General features: G+C 39.4%; 1 protein-coding gene across 2 annotated transcripts in view; it reads left to right on the top strand.

The window, feature by feature from the left end:
• The window catches only part of AFF4 (ALF transcription elongation factor 4), a 69415-nt gene that overhangs the window by 42076 nt on the left and 9092 nt on the right, over positions 1-18247 (top strand). For both annotated transcript variants that reach the window (XM_080922853.1, XM_080922854.1), the window contains 14 exons: positions 46-82; positions 2037-2085; positions 5113-5167; positions 5793-5830; positions 6205-6367; positions 6927-7844; positions 9764-9852; positions 10876-11116; positions 13141-13235; positions 14000-14063; positions 14179-14315; positions 14542-14613; positions 15767-15860; positions 17627-17670. In XM_080922853.1, the coding sequence (XP_080778979.1) occupies positions 46-82; positions 2037-2085; positions 5113-5167; positions 5793-5830; positions 6205-6367; positions 6927-7844; positions 9764-9852; positions 10876-11116; positions 13141-13235; positions 14000-14063; positions 14179-14315; positions 14542-14613; positions 15767-15860; positions 17627-17670 (2096 nt within the window). The remainder of the gene's footprint in view (positions 1-45; positions 83-2036; positions 2086-5112; positions 5168-5792; positions 5831-6204; positions 6368-6926; positions 7845-9763; positions 9853-10875; positions 11117-13140; positions 13236-13999; positions 14064-14178; positions 14316-14541; positions 14614-15766; positions 15861-17626; positions 17671-18247) is intronic.

The following is an 18247-nucleotide window of genomic DNA, read 5'->3' on the forward strand; positions in this document are numbered from 1 at the left end:
CTCTCATGCCATCACTTTGGATAACTTTGTGTTCCTTTCTCTCAGGAGTCTCAGCAGTCTAACTTTGGCTCTGGAGAACAAAGTAAGTATTTCATTTCTTGCTGATTTTCAAATTAACCTATTTTCTGGGTATTTTATTCATATAGCCGTGCCTTATAGTACTTCCTAATAATTTTTATATCTGTTTTACCCTGATTTTATGATCTGGTAAATAACAATCTAAGCTCAGTCTTAAGAAAACATAGGAACTGTAGGTCAGTAAAATTAAAATAAGCTGGGTGTAATAGTGCATGCCTTTAATCCTTCCTTCCAGCCTGGTCTACACAGTGAGGTCCAGGCTAGCCATGGCTATGTAAATAGAGAGATCCTATTTCAGAAAACAAGAAAACAGACAAAAAATCAAAATAAATTTCCTTACTTGAACTAATGGGTGGAATTTCATAAAATCAATTTGGTGGGCACCAAGTAAAATAAGAACCATTCTTCTGCCTTCCCACTTCCTCATGTCACTGGTTTTGTGGTTATAAAGCTGTAGGCAGGAATGGTTGTGTTTGCACTACCACAGGCTCTTTATATATTCCTTACTCTTTCTGAGTCTTCTGACCTGGATAGAGGGAAATCCTGGCCTCCTCTGCAGCTTCCTTCTCACCTCCACTCTTCATTTCTCAGAACTCTTGTGGAAGATGGCTGTAGAGAATATGTGCACCAAGAAGCATGTAGATTGACACTGGGGATGTCAGCTATTGCACATGTCTGAGTGTTACCGTGGGCTCCGGAACAAAAGTTATCCAGGAGCAACTGCTATTCTGAAAGATAGAAAAATTTGACCTTTTGCTAATTGTTGTGTGATCTTAATGCAAGAGAAAAAACAAGAATCTATCTCCTTATGTTTACTTACTTATCATGTGGGTAGGAGGCATGGGGAAATCATAGTACATATGTGAAGGTCACAAGACAACTTTAAATCTGTATGGCTATTTAGTTCTACCTTATAGCTGTAGTTACAGATAAATAAAAGGGAAATGACAGTGAGGCTGCTTTGTTTGGTTTTGGTTTTGGTCTGAGATTGGATTTCTCTGTGTAGCCTTAGCTGTCTGGAATTTATGCTGAGGACGAGGCTGTCTTGAACTCACAGAGATCTGTCTGTCTGCCCCTGCTTCTTTCATGCTGAGATTAAAAGCGTTTTCCACGACTGCCTGGGCCTGACAGTGGTTTGAAAAGAAGGCTCTCATTATGTAGCCCAAGCCAGTCTGTCTCTGGACTGCTAGAACTCAAGTGTGCACACCACACCTACCTTTGAGGTGTTGACATGCTCAAAATAGCTAGCTAGAAACTCTAATCTTTTCATTCTCTCCTAAGAATGTCTTCTCCTTACTTTTACCCCACCCTCATTTACTTCCCCAGTGTTTAATTATGGCAAATAGGATCATACATTTCTTCTGATTTGTTAATATTTGGTATTTTTCACTGGATTTCTTCTAAATGTTTATCAGTATGTGATTCTGGCTCATTTTTTATAATATTAAACCATGTTACATGAAATAACTACAGTTAATTAGCCTCCTACTAATGGACACATATTTAATTTCTTAGCTTTTATTGTTAAAGCTGTGCTATTATAATGCTGGGTGTGGTGACACATACTTAGAACCTCATCTCTGATTGCAAATTCAAGGCCAGTCCAGGCTCTGCATTTTGAATTTGAGCCAGCCTGGGCTGTGTAGTTAGACCCTGTCTCCAAAAATATAAGTAAAGCCGTGTTGTTATGAACATCATGTCTGTGTGTCTTCCTCTAGATACTGGGTAGAGTCTTTCATTGAACTAGGACAGTAGCCAAATAGAGAGTATTGATAAGGTAATGTGAAGACATTGCCTTCTAAAATGGCTGTGGAATATCATTGCCTGAGGATGCCTGTGTCTTTTATCCACTTTGTGCAATGTATTTTATTTCTATTTTTGAAGATAGACATTTTGTATAGATATTTTATAATCTAAATAAACAACTCAGTTACTCACTTATATATTTTTTATTTCAGAAAGATACAGTAGTTCTGCTAAAACTTCAAATGGACACCAGTCAAAATCGTAAGTTTATTGTTTAATGAATGTCTTTTTTTTCTAGAAGTCATCTGTAATAGCTGGATATTTTAAATGCTAGAAATATTACTCTTTTTTTTTAATTTAAATACCATTTATTGTTTGTGTATGTGTGTATGTGTGTAGGCATGTGGAAGTCAGAGGACAACTTGTGTGAGTCAGTTCTCTGGTCCTAAGGATTAAGTTTAGGTTGTTTGCGTGTAGTGGCAAGCCCCTTTACCCTTGAGTCATCTCACTGGACTTTCACAATGAAACCAGAGACCTTGTGCATGCTAAACTCATATTTCACTAATGAACTACATACATTCCCATGTAGAGAACACTGGTGTTTTAAGGCAGACATAAGCTAACTTTGCTTGTAAAGAGGTAGAGATTAGAGATTTTAAAGACCATATAGCCTATGTCCTAAATACTCACTTCTATAATTTAATATAAAAACTGTATAGACTACAGGCATGGCTGTGTTCTATCTAATAACACTAACTTCGTTGTTTTGTTTTTTGAGTCTGAGTCTCATGTAGTCTGGGCTGTCCTCAAACTTACCATATTTAGTCAAGGATGGGTTGAACTTGATCCTCTTGCCTCTGCCTCCCAAGTGTTCGGATTGTATATGGGCACATATTGTTATTCCTAGGTTTTTTTCTCCTTTTTGGTGGTGATAGAGATTGAACACCGTATCTTGCACATGTTAGGCAAGTACCATACTACTGAATAATATCTCCAGTCTGATAGCAATTTCTTTACAAAACAGCAGTAGAATATTGGCTGTGGAAATAAATGTATATAATCACAAAAAATGTATACTAAAATATAAATATATAAGTGGAAATAAAATATATAATCAAAGCATTCAGAAGGTTGTCCGTAGGATTACCATTAGTTTAAAGCCAAACAGGGCTACGAAGCAAGTTGGATCAATCTGGACTATGTAGTAATACCCTTTCTCCAAAACAGCAAACATCTCAAAAAACAAAAGGAAAAGAAAAAGCATTAGTGGCCTAGGTTTGCCCACGCCTACTCTGAGTTCACAGTTTACATTTAATAAAGGAACGGTTAGAGATAGGATTCTTCTTAGTAACCCTTCCATCCAGTCACTGAATGCTGTACACTAAAGCAACATTTTTTATACTCTAAGTTTTTCTATTTTAATTATATTTTGTAGGCAGAATCAGAAATCTGTATCACAGTGGGGTGAGCTATTAGGTGTTAGTAAATGACATCTAGAGAGTGAGCACCTGAACTCCTAAGATCACAGGTTAACACTGTAGTTAGAACACGTTCCAAAGGAACAGCCACTATATGGCTTCCTAGGCCATAGCCACAAACCACAGAGCTAACCTCAGTCTAATAGCCTCTTCATGTAACAAAAGAACTGAGAAAGAAATACACTAATAAAAACACATCCCATACACTGCTGAGGAACTCATATATTCCGTTTATCATATCTGTATGCAAAACTAATAATGCATGCTGCTGTGTATGGGCATACCACTTTAGTTACAGAGGAAACTAGAACATATGCTGGACCCAGAGCAGTGTGGTAAAGACTTTGATATACATATGTAAACAGGCTCATTGAGCTGCCATTATTAAATCATAAGGGCTGAGACAATTCAGAGTATGATTTTCCTTACTGGAAATCAGTCATAGAGATACACTTAAGCCCTTGTACAGTTTCATTTACTGAACTAATTTTAAAATACTTCTCATATTATATAGCCATCTGGTTGTTTTATTTGCAGGTGATTTTTGTGTATGTTTTGAATTCATGGTCAGATTTAGAAATGTAGATTAGTCTGAGAGGAGAGTGCGGGTAGTTACTACAGTGAAAGAAGGCTTCTTCCAACTGCCTAGAGACTCAAAACACTTTAGAAAGAAAGGTAACGGCCCCCTGGTAACGAGAACAGAAACACTGTCCAGGTACATGTCTCCCAAGCTTTGTGTTAAAGAGTTACTTCATGTAAAACAACACAGAATGTTTTGTGTTATTCTGATTTTAAGTTTAATGATTTTAGACTTAGGGGAAACTTAAATCTTTGATATTACTTTGAAAACAAATTGCATAAATTGTCAGCTTACTGTATTTATATATTTTAAATTCAATTTGAATTTTGGTGAAGGAAGACTTAGAAGTTGAAGTTTTAAAATTTATACATGATCATTTCTAACCCAGAACTCTCCTGCTGGTGTGCACTTGTCTCCTTAGCCAGGCAGTTTTGAGCCAGAACTTCAACTCTGGAAATTGTGGTGTGGTTTTCAAAGTTGTCCAATTGCTGGAAGTTACTCAGGTCTCTTTCTTTGTGGATTATTGAGACAAAGGAAGAATTACTTGATGCTTTAACTTTATCTTGATTTCTTTTAGGAGTCTTACCTAGTGGACCAGAGCTTTTAATGTATATGTGTACAACTAGAGACAAGTTCTTTTGTAACAGAAATGTATATGAGTTTAACTAAAAAACAGAGTCATGTTTGGCCTGTGGACCCGGCAGTTCTTTTCTTCGTTCCATGCCCACTGCTATCTTTACACAACACTAAATTCTGTTTTCTTTAAAAGTAACTTTTAGCCAGGTGATGGTGGCACATGCCTTTTACCTTGGCGTTTAGGAGGCAGAGGCCAGCAGATCTCTGAGTTTGGGGCCATCCTGGTCCACAGAGTGAATTACAGGACAGCCAGGGCTATCCAGAGGAATCCTGTCTTAAAAACAAAAAATAAAATATTTTTCCTCCTAAGACAGGCTTTTCCTGTGTAAGGCTTGGCTGTCCTAGAACTAGTTCTGTAAACTAGGCTGACCTAAAAAAAAAAAAAAAATTAATACATGGAAAGTTTAAGGCTTATAAAAATGGCTGATTTCCTTTAAGATGTTTTAGTATAATGTGAACAGTTTCAAACAAAAAAAAATGTGTGTTTCAATTAAATTTTTGGCTAACACATGATTATTTCTAGAATTATTAATAAATATTTAGTGCTCTGGCCAGCTGTGATTAATTAATGTTCCTTTCTGCCTTTTCCTCTAGTATGTTAAAAGATGACTTAAAACTGAGCAGCAGTGAAGACAGTGATGGGGAACAGGTCTGTCTTCTAAACGACTGTCAGTCCTTCCCTTACTGTTTCATTGTGTCTTCTGTCACTGGATGATTGCAGCCGCCTTCTTCTCCTCTTCTTCCTCCTTTTTAAATTGACATTTCATTAACACTTATTGTGGATCAGAACATATTTTTGAAGCAGGAGATTACACAAGAAATATTTAGAAAGGTTTTGTTTGTTTGTTTGTTTAGGAAAAACATTTTTTTAATGCCTGGGCCCCTAGAACTGGAGTTATGGATGGTTGTGAGCACATGGGGTGCTGGGAATTGAACCTGGATCCTCTGTAAGAGCAGCGGCACCAATCCCTTTTTTTTTTTTTTTTTTTTTTTTGAAGAATTATCTTAGAGATTCTTTTGTTGTTGTTGTTTGGGCATTGAGCTAGGCAGACTCTACTTTAAGTGAAAACACGGCCTGGCTTGTTATTGTTTGTGGCGTTTAGTTTTTGTTTTGGGGCAGTTTCACCGAGGCCCAGGCTGGCCTTAGAGTCACAACCCTGCTGCCTCCACTTTCTGAGTGCTGTGGTGCACTGTACTGTCTTTAAATCACTGTATTATTTCAGACATTTGTATTATTAGAGTATTATTCATAATTCCTTATGCTTCATTTTTAGGATTGTGATAAGACAATGCCAAGGAGTACACCAGGAAGGTGGGGATCCTTTTATTTTTTGGTTTTGTTGTTGTTGTTGGTTTGATGGCTGAGGTTAGTCTGACTTAACATTGTGGTGGTATCATTAGGAGTCTTATAAATAATGTCAGTTGTGATGGTGGTTGTTTAATTCTGGAAGTTAACAAAAATTGATTAAATTATATACTCAAACCAGGTGAATTTTAAAGTATGTTAAAAGTGAATATTACTAGTGGAATGATACATCAGAGACTTTGTGGGGGATGTCTACTCATTTGTAGGCAAGTTTTAGATTCCTTATTTCACATTGTTAATAAAGTTGGTTATCATATTTGAGTGGGGTTTTGTTGCCATCATAAAGGAAACATTTGTCATCTCTGTTTTGTCTCCTTTAGTAACTCTGAGCCCTCACACCATAACAGCGAAGGAGCAGATAACTCCAGGGATGACTCGAGCAGCCACAGCGGCTCTGAAAGCAGCTCTGGGTCTGACTCAGAGAGTGAAAGCAGCTCCAGTGACAGTGAGGCAAACGAGCCGTCCCAGAGCGCATCTCCTGAGGTGAGGGAGGGCAGCTTCCACACGGCTCTCACGAGAGCCATGCCAGCGTCACCGTGTACTGAGATCAGAAATACATGAACCATGTATCTCATAGAAAACCTAACTTTCTTGGTTTCCTTATTATTTGAAAAGCTTTTTCTAAAATTAGGATTTGTTTCTTAACTGGGGATTTCTGTTAGATAATCGCTGTGACTAAAAGGAGTCTTATGTTGTGTAATTGTACTGTCGATTGATACATTGCAGCTGAAAGTCTCTCCTAGTACCTACATCATATGTTTACTTCCTAGAATTAAATCCTAACTGGAATAATGATTATTTAAAGCCATTTGTAATAAGCTCTTCCTGTTGGTTCCACCCGTATTCCAGCACTCAGGAGGCCAAGTGACTAGAGCTAATAATATTTTATCTGCACTCTGATCCTGTTAGGGACATGATACACAAATACTTGTCACCTTGAGCATTTTTCTTTTTCCTCTTACTTGACTTTATAAAGAGGGGAAGCTTCAGTATTGAGAAAAGCCTACATCTATATATTTATCTATTTTCTTTTCATTTTCAGCCTGAACCACCACCAACAAACAAGTGGCAACTTGACAATTGGTTGAACAAAGTGAACCCACATAAAGTGTCCCCAGCTTCCTCTGTGGACAGCAACGTCCCATCGTCTCAAGCCCATAAGAAAGAGGGCCGGGAGCAGGGCACTGCCAGTAACTACACGGACCCCGGGGGCACAAAAGAAACGAGCTCTGCTACTCCAGGACGAGACTCTAAAACTATCCAAAAGGGATCAGAAAGTGGCCGTGGGAGGCAGAAGTCTCCTGCACAGAGTGACAGCACCACACAGAGGAGAACTGTCGGGAAGAAACAACCCAAAAAAACTGAGAAGTCAGCTGCTGAAGAGCCCCGCGGAGGCCTGAAGATAGAAAGTGAGACCCCCGTGGACATGGCTACCAGCATGCCCTCCAGCAGGCACAAAGCAGCCACCAAGGGCTCAAGGAAACCCAACATCAAAAAGGAGTCGAAATCTTCCCCTCGACCTACGGCAGAGAAAAAGAAATACAAGTCGGCAAGTAAATCCTCCCAGAAATCCCGGGAAATCCTAGAAACAGATACCTCGTCCTCAGATTCCGATGAGAGTGAGAGCCTCCCTCCCTCCTCACAGACTCCTAAGTACCCTGACAGCAATAGGACTCCTGTCAAACCCTCCTCAGTGGAGGAAGAAGATAGCTTTTTTCGGCAACGAATGTTCTCTCCTATGGAAGAGAAGGAGCTGCTTTCTCCACTCAGTGAGCCCGATGACAGGTATCCGCTCATTGTGAAGATCGACCTGAACCTTCTCACTAGAATACCCGGGAAGCCTTACAAAGAAACAGAGCCACCCAAGGGGGAAAAGAAAAATGTTCCAGAAAAACACTCAAGAGAGGTGCAGAAGCAAGCCTCAGAAAAGGCTTCCAACAAAGGCAAGAGGAAACACAAGGTCTGTGACAGGGTGGTGGTTCCTTTTCTTTTTTAGAAATATTTTTCCTACTTTCCATATTCTTAAGCATCTTGATATTAAAACACTAGCTATTTTTAAAATAATTTCATTTGTGTGTCTATGAGTCTATGTTCTGTTTGTCTGTCACTGTTTAGCTGTCTGTGTCTATGTGTCTGTGTTCCGTGTATGCACTCAGGCTGTGTATGCTCCTGTGGAGGCCAGGGAGGGTGTTAAATTCCCTGGAACCAGTTACAGCCTGACATTGTTATTAGCATCTTAACTTTGGTCCTGCTTGAAGAGTAGCAAGTGTCCTTAACTGCTGAGCCATCTTACCCGCAAGTACTTGTTATTTGACTTTACGTAACATAGTCACCACTGCTTTTGAATGATAGTTGATGGATTTGTGTGTGTATGCACACATGTACACTATAGTACATAGCTGGAAGCCAGAGAACAACTTGTGGGAGTTGATTCTTTCCTTGGGTCCCAGGGACTGAGCTTGGGTTGCCAGGCTTTCCCCACTGAGACAGCTTGCCGGCCTCATTGTTCGTTTTTAGATACTAGCATCTGAAATGCCATGAAAATACAGTTTGTGGAATATGAGCTGTAAGGGAAATTAGTGATTGAGCACCAGGCCCTATTGAGACTACATATGGAAGAGTTTCTCTCTGCTCTGTCTCCTTAAATAAAGCAGGAAAGTTTCTTCTTAAATAGGATCTCTGAACAGAGTGTATGATGGCCAGGTTAAAAGTGAAGCTAGAACAAACACTGAGTGTAATCCATGTATCCTTTTCTTTCTAAGCCTCAAGTCAAGTCATACTTTTTTTTATTACTGTCCTAATGTGAACACAACTGACTCACTAATTTTGTGACTAGTTTTATGTAATTTTACATCCATAAAAATTTTACTCATCCAGTATTTACTTATGTGCCTAGCTTTTTTCCAGTAACACAGGTCAGAACTGAGAACAGTCCCCAGGGCTAAGCTTAATGGCAGGGTTCCTGCTGAGTATGTGTGAAACCCTGGATGCAGTTCCAACATGGAGGAAAAGTCTATGGGTTCATAGCCCGCTCTCATCTTAAATACTTCCAAGATAAAGGCACAGCTTGGCATAAGATCAGCTTTATACAGAGCCTGCATGTATGAGTGTGTACCATCTTGTGCCAAGAGATCAAAAGAAGGTATTGGATGCCCTGGAATTTGAGTCACAGATGATTGTGAGCCACCATGTGGGTACTTAGAACTCCTAGAGGTTCTCTGTACAAGAACAGCCAGTGGCTTTTAACTATTAAGACATCTTTCCAACCCTCCCCTAGAATTATAATGTTGGTAAAGTATCAGGGGCAATTCTTGGAGGCTACACTGATATAGTACTAGCAGGACACCCTTAGTCATGGGGAGCAGTCTGTAGGTGGCTTTTTCTTATGTCTTTATTTATTTGAATTTAATCATTTGATGGCAAACAAACTCTTCTGTTACATTAGAAGTAGAATATTCGTTGGTATTTTTGTTGCTTATTACTTGAAGCAGTAGGAAAACTTAGGTTCACCTGTGGAAGTAACATCAACAGTATATAGTTTTGCTACTTGTGGTTCAGCCAAGAAGTTTTTCAGAGGTGTATAAGGCTTAGCTATTAGCAAGTAGCAATATGTTCAAATGCTGGTGAAAATACAGAGTTGGAACTTCTATGCAGTACTAGCAGAACTGTGAGAAGCAGTTGCTTTGGATTAGTTTGGTAATTTCTCAAAAAAACAGAATATCCAGTTACCTTATGATCCACCAATTATAGTCCCAGGTACATATCCTGGAAAGAAATAGAAATATATGTGTACACAAAACTAGTATAGTGCTCACAGTCATGTGGATCTAACATAGCATGCCCTTCTCATGCTGAAGACCTGTTTCTGTTTTTGTCCAGAATGACGATGATAACCGAGCCAGTGAAAGCAAAAAAGCCAAAACGGAGGACAAGAGCTCATCAGGCCACAAGCCGTCCAGCAGCAGAGAGTATGTCCCCATGTCACATTGCATGTCCATATTGGTTGTGTTTATTATTTACCGTTTGGAACTTTTCGAGATGCTTCAGAGTATTCTTTTAGTTGATTGAATGCCATACACATGTATGCACACGTAGGTAGCAGTGAGAGCTATGCATTTAGCTGATAGAGATGGGAAGCTTTTCCTCTGCTTTTTTTAGTGAGATAAGAATATTTCCTAGTTAGGGTTACTATTGCTGTGAAGAAACACCATGACTAAAGCAAGGTGGGGAGGAAGGGTTTACTTGGTTTATGATTCCACATCACTTCAACTGTTCGTCGCTGAAGGAAGCCAGGACAGGGACTCAAACAAGGCAGGAACCTGGAGGTGGAAGTTGATGCAGAGGCTACAAAGGAGGGGTGCGTACTGGCTTGCTTCTCATGGCTTGCTTAGACTGATTTCTTGTAGAACCCAGGGTTACCAGCCCAGGGATGGAACCACCCACAATGGTCTGGGCTCTCTCCAACATCAACCACTAATTAAGAAAATACTTTACAGGCTTGCCTGAAAGCCCAGTCTTACGGGAGCGTTTTTTCATTTGGGGTTCCCATATCTCAAATGATTCTTGCCTAGAACTAGCCAGCACACATATGAGAAGAGTTACAGAAGTGACAGCATTTTCTGGGTCGCTTATCTGCAGCTTGAAAGAGACTAGTAACTTGTAAGCATTAATCTTTTCACAGTTTGTCTATTTACCCAGTTAATTCAGTCAGTATTTTATCAAGCATTTATTTTGTGGCAGATTGTTCTAGGCACTGCGTATGATTGTGGAAAAGAGAAAACAGATAAATGGGGCAGCAGAAGAAGAGACAGACACCTACTTGATGGCATTTACAGTCTTTTTGTTTTGTAATCAACATATGGAGAATGTCTTTGCAAATTTGTCTTAAAACTAGGTGAAAAGAAATGAAAAAAACATTTACTCCTATGTCACTCTGTGCAGAAATGAGAGCACTTGGGTTTTTTTTTTTTTTTTTTTTTTTTTTTGAGCAGGTCATCTAAGCAGAGTAGTACAAAAGAAAAGGACTTGCTGCCTTCACCTGCTGGGCCAGTTCCTTCAAAAGATTCAAAAACAGAGCATGGCTCTCGGAAGAGGACTGTCAGTCAGTCATCGTCTTTAAAGTCCAGCAGTACCAGCAACAAAGAGAATAGTGGCAGCAGCAAGAACAGTTCTTCCACGGCAAAACAGAAGAAGACCGAAGGAAAGGGTTCCAGCAGCTCCAAAGAGGCCAAGGTATGGTGCTGGGGCCTTTGAAAATCACCCTCATGTCTTCCTGAGGTGACATTGCTGTTTGTAAACAACTCATTAAGATTGTAGGCCTGTGCAGTTTTTAAAATGAAGGGGTGGGGGGGGAGGGCCTGTCTGTCTGAGAAGACGACTTTCAGCAGTCAGCTCTCACCTTTCATCTGGTTGGGGCAGAATCTCCCTGCTGTTGCTGTGCTGTGCACCCAGGGTTAGCTGGACATTTCCTCTGTAGGACTGATGGGGCTGGAGATTGTGCACCACATCTGGCTTGCTTGCTTGCTTGCTTGCTTGTTTGTTTGAGGCAGAGTTTTACTATGTAGCCTTGGCTGGCCTGGAACTCACAGAGATCCATTTGCCTCTGTCTCTTGAGTGCTTGAACATACTGGCAAGCTCAAACAACAGAAAGTAACTAGTTCTAGAGACTAGAAACCCAGTACCAATGTTTTAAGCATTATCTTCTCAGACCAAGGAAGAAGCTGAAAACCAGTGCCACACTGAAATGACTCAGCTGTGAACTCTTAACCCTTTAGGGTATAGTATTGCCTCTGCATCCTGAGGACAGTCCTCATATTCACACTGGTTTGTTTTCTTTTTTAAGATTCTTTTTCATTTTAAATCTTTCGAATATATTTGTATATTTTATGTAGACATGTCCTTAGGGGCCATAAGTATCAGATACTCTGGAGCAGCACTTACAAGCAGTTATGAGCTTCTGGGATCAAACTCAAGTCTTCTAGGTGAGCAAGAAGTGCTCTTATTCATTGAACCATCTTTTCAATTCCTTAGACTACCTATCTAATATTAACACTTATTTCAGAAGGTAGTTGAAGAATTAAAAACCATGCTAAATAGTTACATAGGCTTTAGTAATAAACCCCTTTTTGTTTTTCTTTTCTTTTCTTTCTTTTTTTTTTTTTTTTTTTTTTTTTTTTTTTTTTTTGAGTCAGGATCTCACTATGTAGCCCAGAACTTACTGTGTAGACTGGGCTGTTCTTGAACTTACAGAAATCTTTTGAGTGTTAGAGTTAAAGGCCTGTGCCACCACACCTAGCATCTATTTTCCTCAGTGGTACTGTGGTACTGCCCTTTATTTCTTTCCCTCTGCCGCCCCCTCTGTGTGTGTGTGAGTGTGAGTGTATGTGTGTGTGAGTGTGTGTGAGTGTGTATGAACATGTGCGAGCAGCACTCTCCACCTCCACCCCAGTTGTGTGCTAATGCATGTATGCAGAAGCCAAGGGAGGACCTTTGATACTGTTTCCTATTGGACTTTATCTTATTTTCTAGGTTTTAAGTTTTTTGTTTTGTTTAGTGTGTATGAGTGTTTTGCATGTGTGAATGTGTGATATGTACCACTTGTTTGCCTGGTGCCAGAGGTCACCTTGAACTAGAGTTACAGGTGATTGTGAGAAAAGACATGGGTGCTTGGGACCAAATCCAGGTACTATGCAATAGCAACCAGTGCTCTTAAATGCTGAGCCTTCTCCAGCCCTTTATTTTATTGAGACATTTATTTTCCTTGAATCTGAGGCTCATTATTTGAGCACTGCTGCTCCCTGATCTGCTTGTTCTCTCCTCACAACCCTAGTGTTGTAGGAACATGCAGCATTCCAGCTCTTATGCAGATATATACTCAGGCTCTCTCTTCAGAGCACATGTGCTTACTCACTCTGCCATCTCCCCAACCAGCACTGTTTGGATACTCGGTTTGTATCTTCCTTATGTTTTAACAACTACCTCGCCTTAGTGCCTTGCATGCAGTGGACTCTTAGTAAGTATAAGAATGAACATTTTGGTTATATAAAGTGAACCCAGTCTGTTTAGCTGTTTGGCTATATGAAATGAACTTAATCTTCTGCTGAGTAGAAGCAAAATTAAAAATTTTAAATTTAAAGCAAAGAAATTTGAAGACTGGAATTTTGTTTCTGTTTTAGCAGTGGTTGAAGAAATGAGATTAGTTTTATTTTCATTCTTCTGACAATTTTCAACTTAGTTGTATATATTCTTTTGGTCAGGAGAAGGCTCCAAATAGCTCCTCTAATTGTCCTCCATCTACACCAACTCCTGATTCTTCAAAGCCTCGGAGAACAAAGCTTGCCTTTGATGACAGGTGAGATAAATTTTGTGGGTTTTGTTTGCTTTTTTTTTTTTTTTTTTTTTTTTTGAGATAAAATTTTCTATGTAGACCAGGCTGACTTCCAACTCTTAGAGGCTGGCTTGTTTCAGCCTCTTAAGTGTTTGGATTAAAGGCATGTGCCACTGTGCCAGCTGTAAAGAGGTAAATATACCTTTGTATATGCATTTTAGAAATTCCAGTCAGCATATAATAAACTCACTTAAGTATGTCGGGTCCTATATGGTTAATACTTATATCTGACCTACAGAATATTCAGATTTTAACATGAAAGGCATCTTTAGTCCAGCTACTCCTTTAAAACCAGTGGCTCTCCAGAGTGACAGGAAGCATGTTCTTCCTGGAGCTGTTCCTGCTGTCAGTACCATGCTGACAACAGGGTCTTCTCAGATAAGCAATGTTACTTTTCTTGCCTTCTGTCAGCAGGTACTTCTATCTGCATCCTAGTTAAAAAACAAAAGAAACCAAACTTGAGTAAGCTAATGTTTGGTACTTGTTAACTTGATCTGTGTATGTGAGTAGAAGATTTGCCATAGTGCCCCATAATTTATGTTCTTAACCCATATACATTTGTCAGGGAATTGAGATGTTTGTTAATACTTTATTATTGTTATAAAATGTTGAATAATCTTTCACTTCTTGAGAATGTGAAAATTGTAAGATACTAGAGAGTAAAACAACTTATTAATTTTCTTAGGAAATGTTGACCATATTTATTTATAAAAAAATTTATTTTGCAGAAATTATTCAGCAGACCATTATTTACAAGAAGCAAAAAAACTCAAACACAATGCAGATGCTTTGGTATGTAAATATTCTTCCTGATGTGCTTTGTCATGCTAATATGTAGGTTTAACATGTGTTCCTTTTGGTTGTCTATATTTGCAGTGGGTCACTAATTAGTGCTGTTTTCCTTTAGTCTGATAGGTTTGAGAAAGCCGTGTACTACCTTGATGCCGTAGTGTCTTTCATTGAGTGTGGGAATGCATTAGAGAAGAATGCTCAGGAATCCAAGTCCCCGTTCCCTATGTACTCAGACACGGTGGAACTCATTAAGTAAGTGGGGAATTTCATTGGAATATCTTTATCATTTATTGTTGTTACTTAGTTATTTGATTAACCAAATATAGTGAACTGAGAAGATACTTAGTGTTCCTTCCTTGGGGAAGATTTTAGTGGGTGATTTATTTAAGAGTTAATTCTGATATTTTGAGAACATAAGTTCTAAGATCAAGGTGAAATATTCTGTTGTACTTGATTTGGTTTTTATCTTCATTCATAGATACACTATGAAATTAAAGAATTATTTGGCACCAGATGCTACAGCTGCAGACAAGAGACTCACAGTACTTTGGTAAGTGTTTGGTCTTCTAGCCTTTGCTGGGAGACAGGCAGTTCCTTGGTGAATTGTGCCGTGTGTGCTTTTATGAGTATTATTCTTGAATCAGTCTCCACAGCTACATCATAAACAGTCAAACAGGAAAAAGCTCAAACCTCTACTGAAGGATTTTAGGCTCCTGTCTCTAATTCACTGCCCTCTTGATGAAAATGCTGGAGTAGGACTAATGCTAGAACCCTCCACTGAATTCAGTGACCACTGTTGAAAGCTTTTCTTTGTATACATGCCCCTTGTCTTAGTTAGGGTTCCCATTGCCTTGAACAGACACCATGACCAAGACAACTCTTATAAAGGAAGACATTTAATTGGTGCTGGCTTACAGTTTGAGAGGTTCAATCCAGTATCAGCATGGCAGGAAGCATGGTGGGAGGCAGGTAAACATGGTGCTAGAGAGGGAGCTGAGAGTTCTACATCTAGTTCTTGATCAGAAGGCATCCAAAAGAAGCCACAGGACCTCAAAGCCCATCCCAATAGTGATACACTTCCTCCAACAAGGATATGCCACCTAATAGTGTCATTTTCCATGGACCAAACATATTCAAGTCACCACACCCCAGTTTGGGTTTTTTCTAGAGAGATATCTGTTCACTTATTCAAGTTGCATACTTGACCAGACGCTGTGATTACACTAGAAATGTACCTGTAAACTCTCTGACATTACTCTGCACATTACGAAGTCTAAACATCAATAAGAAGAGATAGAAACTAATCAATCACATGAATATGCAAACAAATCCTGTGAAAGAAAAGAATACTTAAGCTAGGCATGGTGGCCCACACTTTTAATACCAGTACCCAGGAGGTAGAGGCAGGTGGATCTCTGTGAGTTTGAGGTCAGTCTGGTCTACATATACAGAGTTTCAGGATATCTAGGAAGATAGAATAGAGAGAACTTGTCTCAAAAAGTAAAGAATCATCTACTCTATAAGAGTAGATGGTTGGGAGATTGAAGACTTGCCCTGGAGGTGACAGCATAGGCAGGGGCAGGATTGTGGGGAAGAATGGGCCCTGGTTGCTCACATGAAGCCAACTCTATATTCCTACACAATAGGAAAACTGCTTGTAGATGTAGCCCTGTCTAAATACACTACCCTTTCCCATTGCCTAGCCTGAGATGCCAGTCATTGTTGTACCTGAGGCTGTTCAAACTGAAGAAGGAGAATGCTCTGAAGTACTCCAAGACACTGACTGAGCACCTGAAGGTAAGTGTGTATAACATGGTCCATTGCCTTCCCTCCGCCCCAGAGATCCTCTCATATCTAAGCACATCATGCTTGGAGAATCTCAGGAATGTTTGCTTTCTTAGGAAAGCCTTCCAGTGTGTAGTGAACTACAACATTTTCATAGCTATAGACGATAGCCAGGCCTATACCAGAAAATGTTCTTTGCATTTTTACTACCTTTCTTTAAACTATTAACCTTGTTTTGCTTTGTTCCTTACCCTACTAAGGATCAAACCCAGAGCTTGCGCATTGTAAACAAGTGCCCAACCCACACACCCAGCCCAGACAAAGTCATTGTAATACTCCTAATATCTTCCTTTTCTTAAAATAATTCCAAGCTAGTGTCATATAAATTTTCCCTCATATCCTGTTGTAGTCAGGACTTTAAAACTCCTCCATAACTTACTGTTTCCTATAGGCTCAAGGTCTGGCCTACAAGTTCCTCAAGCATCTCTTATTCCTTGTCTAAACCCCTTTTTATACAGCCGGGATGGGTCATGGGTGTTCTCTTTTCTGCCTGCTTTTGTATATAATATGACTTGTTTCCATGTGGGGTTTTTCCCCCTCTTCCTTTCATTTATCTCTGTTATTCATCGTTTTGTTTTCCTTTTTTCTTTTTCTTCAGTTTTTCAAGATAGGATTTTTTTGTGTAATAGCCCTGGCTATCTGGACTTACTCTGTAGACTGGGCTAGCCTCGAACTCACAGAGACCTGCCTTTGTCTTCCAAGTACTGGCATTAAAGGTGTGGACCACCAAGCCCAGCTACTCATTGTTTCTTTGCATCATCTGAAGTCTTCTAAAACAACCTAGCTTTTCACCTAGTAACTTCTTTCTGTTGTGCATTCACACACTCTTTGTTGTTGTTTTTAAAAGATTCATTGTGCTGGAGAGGTGGCTTAGTGCTCTTCCCAAAGACCCAGATTCACTTCCCAGCATTCACACGGCCACTTACAACTCTGTTCCACAGGATCTGACATCTTCTAGCCTCTGAGGGTATCAGGAATGCATGTGATAAACAGATATACATTTAGGCAAAAACACATGTACATAAAAAAATACTGAAACATTTAAAGGTTTATTTGGGGTAGAGAGGTGACTTAATGGAGAAGTCCTGAGTTCAATTTCCAGCAACCACATGGTGGCTCACAACCATCTGAAATGGGATATAATGTTCTCTTCTGGTGTGTCAGTGACAGCATACTCCTGAAAATAAAAATAAATAACTCTTAAAAAAAGAGATTTGTGTGTATGTGTGTGTGTGTGTGTTTTCTTAGAGGCCAGAGGAAAACCCAGATCACTTGGAGGAGAGTGAGCTGCCCAACTTGGGTGCTGAGTTCTAAAGCCAGATCCACTGAAAGAGCAGCAGTCACTCTTTCTTTCTTTTTTTTAAAGATGTATTTATTTATTTTATGTATATGAGTACACTGTATCTGTCTTGAGACACACCAGAAGAGGGAATCAGATCCCATAGCAGATGGTTGTGAGCCACCATGTGGTTGCTGGGTATTGATCTCAGGACCCCCTAGAAGAGCAGTCAGTGCTCTAACCACTGAGCCATCTCTCCAGCCCACAACAGTCCCTCTTAACCACTAGCCTCATGTTCCTTTTTCTGTGATAGTCTAAGCTGACCTTGAACTCACTCCAGTGTTTAAAAAGTTCTTAAAATCAATCTTAACCCAACACTTTAGAAGATGCTTTAAAAGTTATATATTGCTGTTAAAATCATTTATTTTTTTCCATGCAGAATTCTTACAGTAATTCTCAAGCACCTTCACCTGGCTTGGGGAGGTAGGTACAATTTTGTTCTCTGAAATATTTTGATTAATTTATTTGTGAATCAGAGTAGAAATGGACAGCAAAATGGCTGCTACTTTTAAAATATTACAATCTCTTGTAAGGTACTTTAAATTTTATTTTATGATGTTTGGAATTGAACCCAGGACCTTTTGCATGTCTTCCTACTGAGATTTGCCTCTAGAAAAGTATTTTTTTAATTCTTCTTTCCAATTTAATAATTATAAATATAAAGACTTTTGGAAAGGTTAGGAATGAGACATGTCAACAACTCTGACATCTGAGTTGGCTTTTGCTTTGGTTTTGTTTCTCCTCTCTTACTGTATAGGTTCATAGATGTTCTTATGTTGTCAGGCTTGGTGACAAGCACCCTTACTCCTGAGCCATCCCACCAGGCCCCACTTAAGTTTTTAACAGTACCTCAATTCTTCTCAGGCTGATTGTCATAGTTATTTAGATTTGTCACATGGTTTTAACTTCACTCAGATCCTTGCATTGCTAGAGCACAGCACTTTGACTTTGATTTATATTCCATTTCCACATTAGCCCCTTCCACCTACACCCAAAAGGG

This window comes from Micromys minutus (assembly GCF_963924665.1).
Source record: "Micromys minutus genome assembly, chromosome: 10".
NCBI lineage: Eukaryota > Metazoa > Chordata > Mammalia > Rodentia > Muridae > Micromys > Micromys minutus.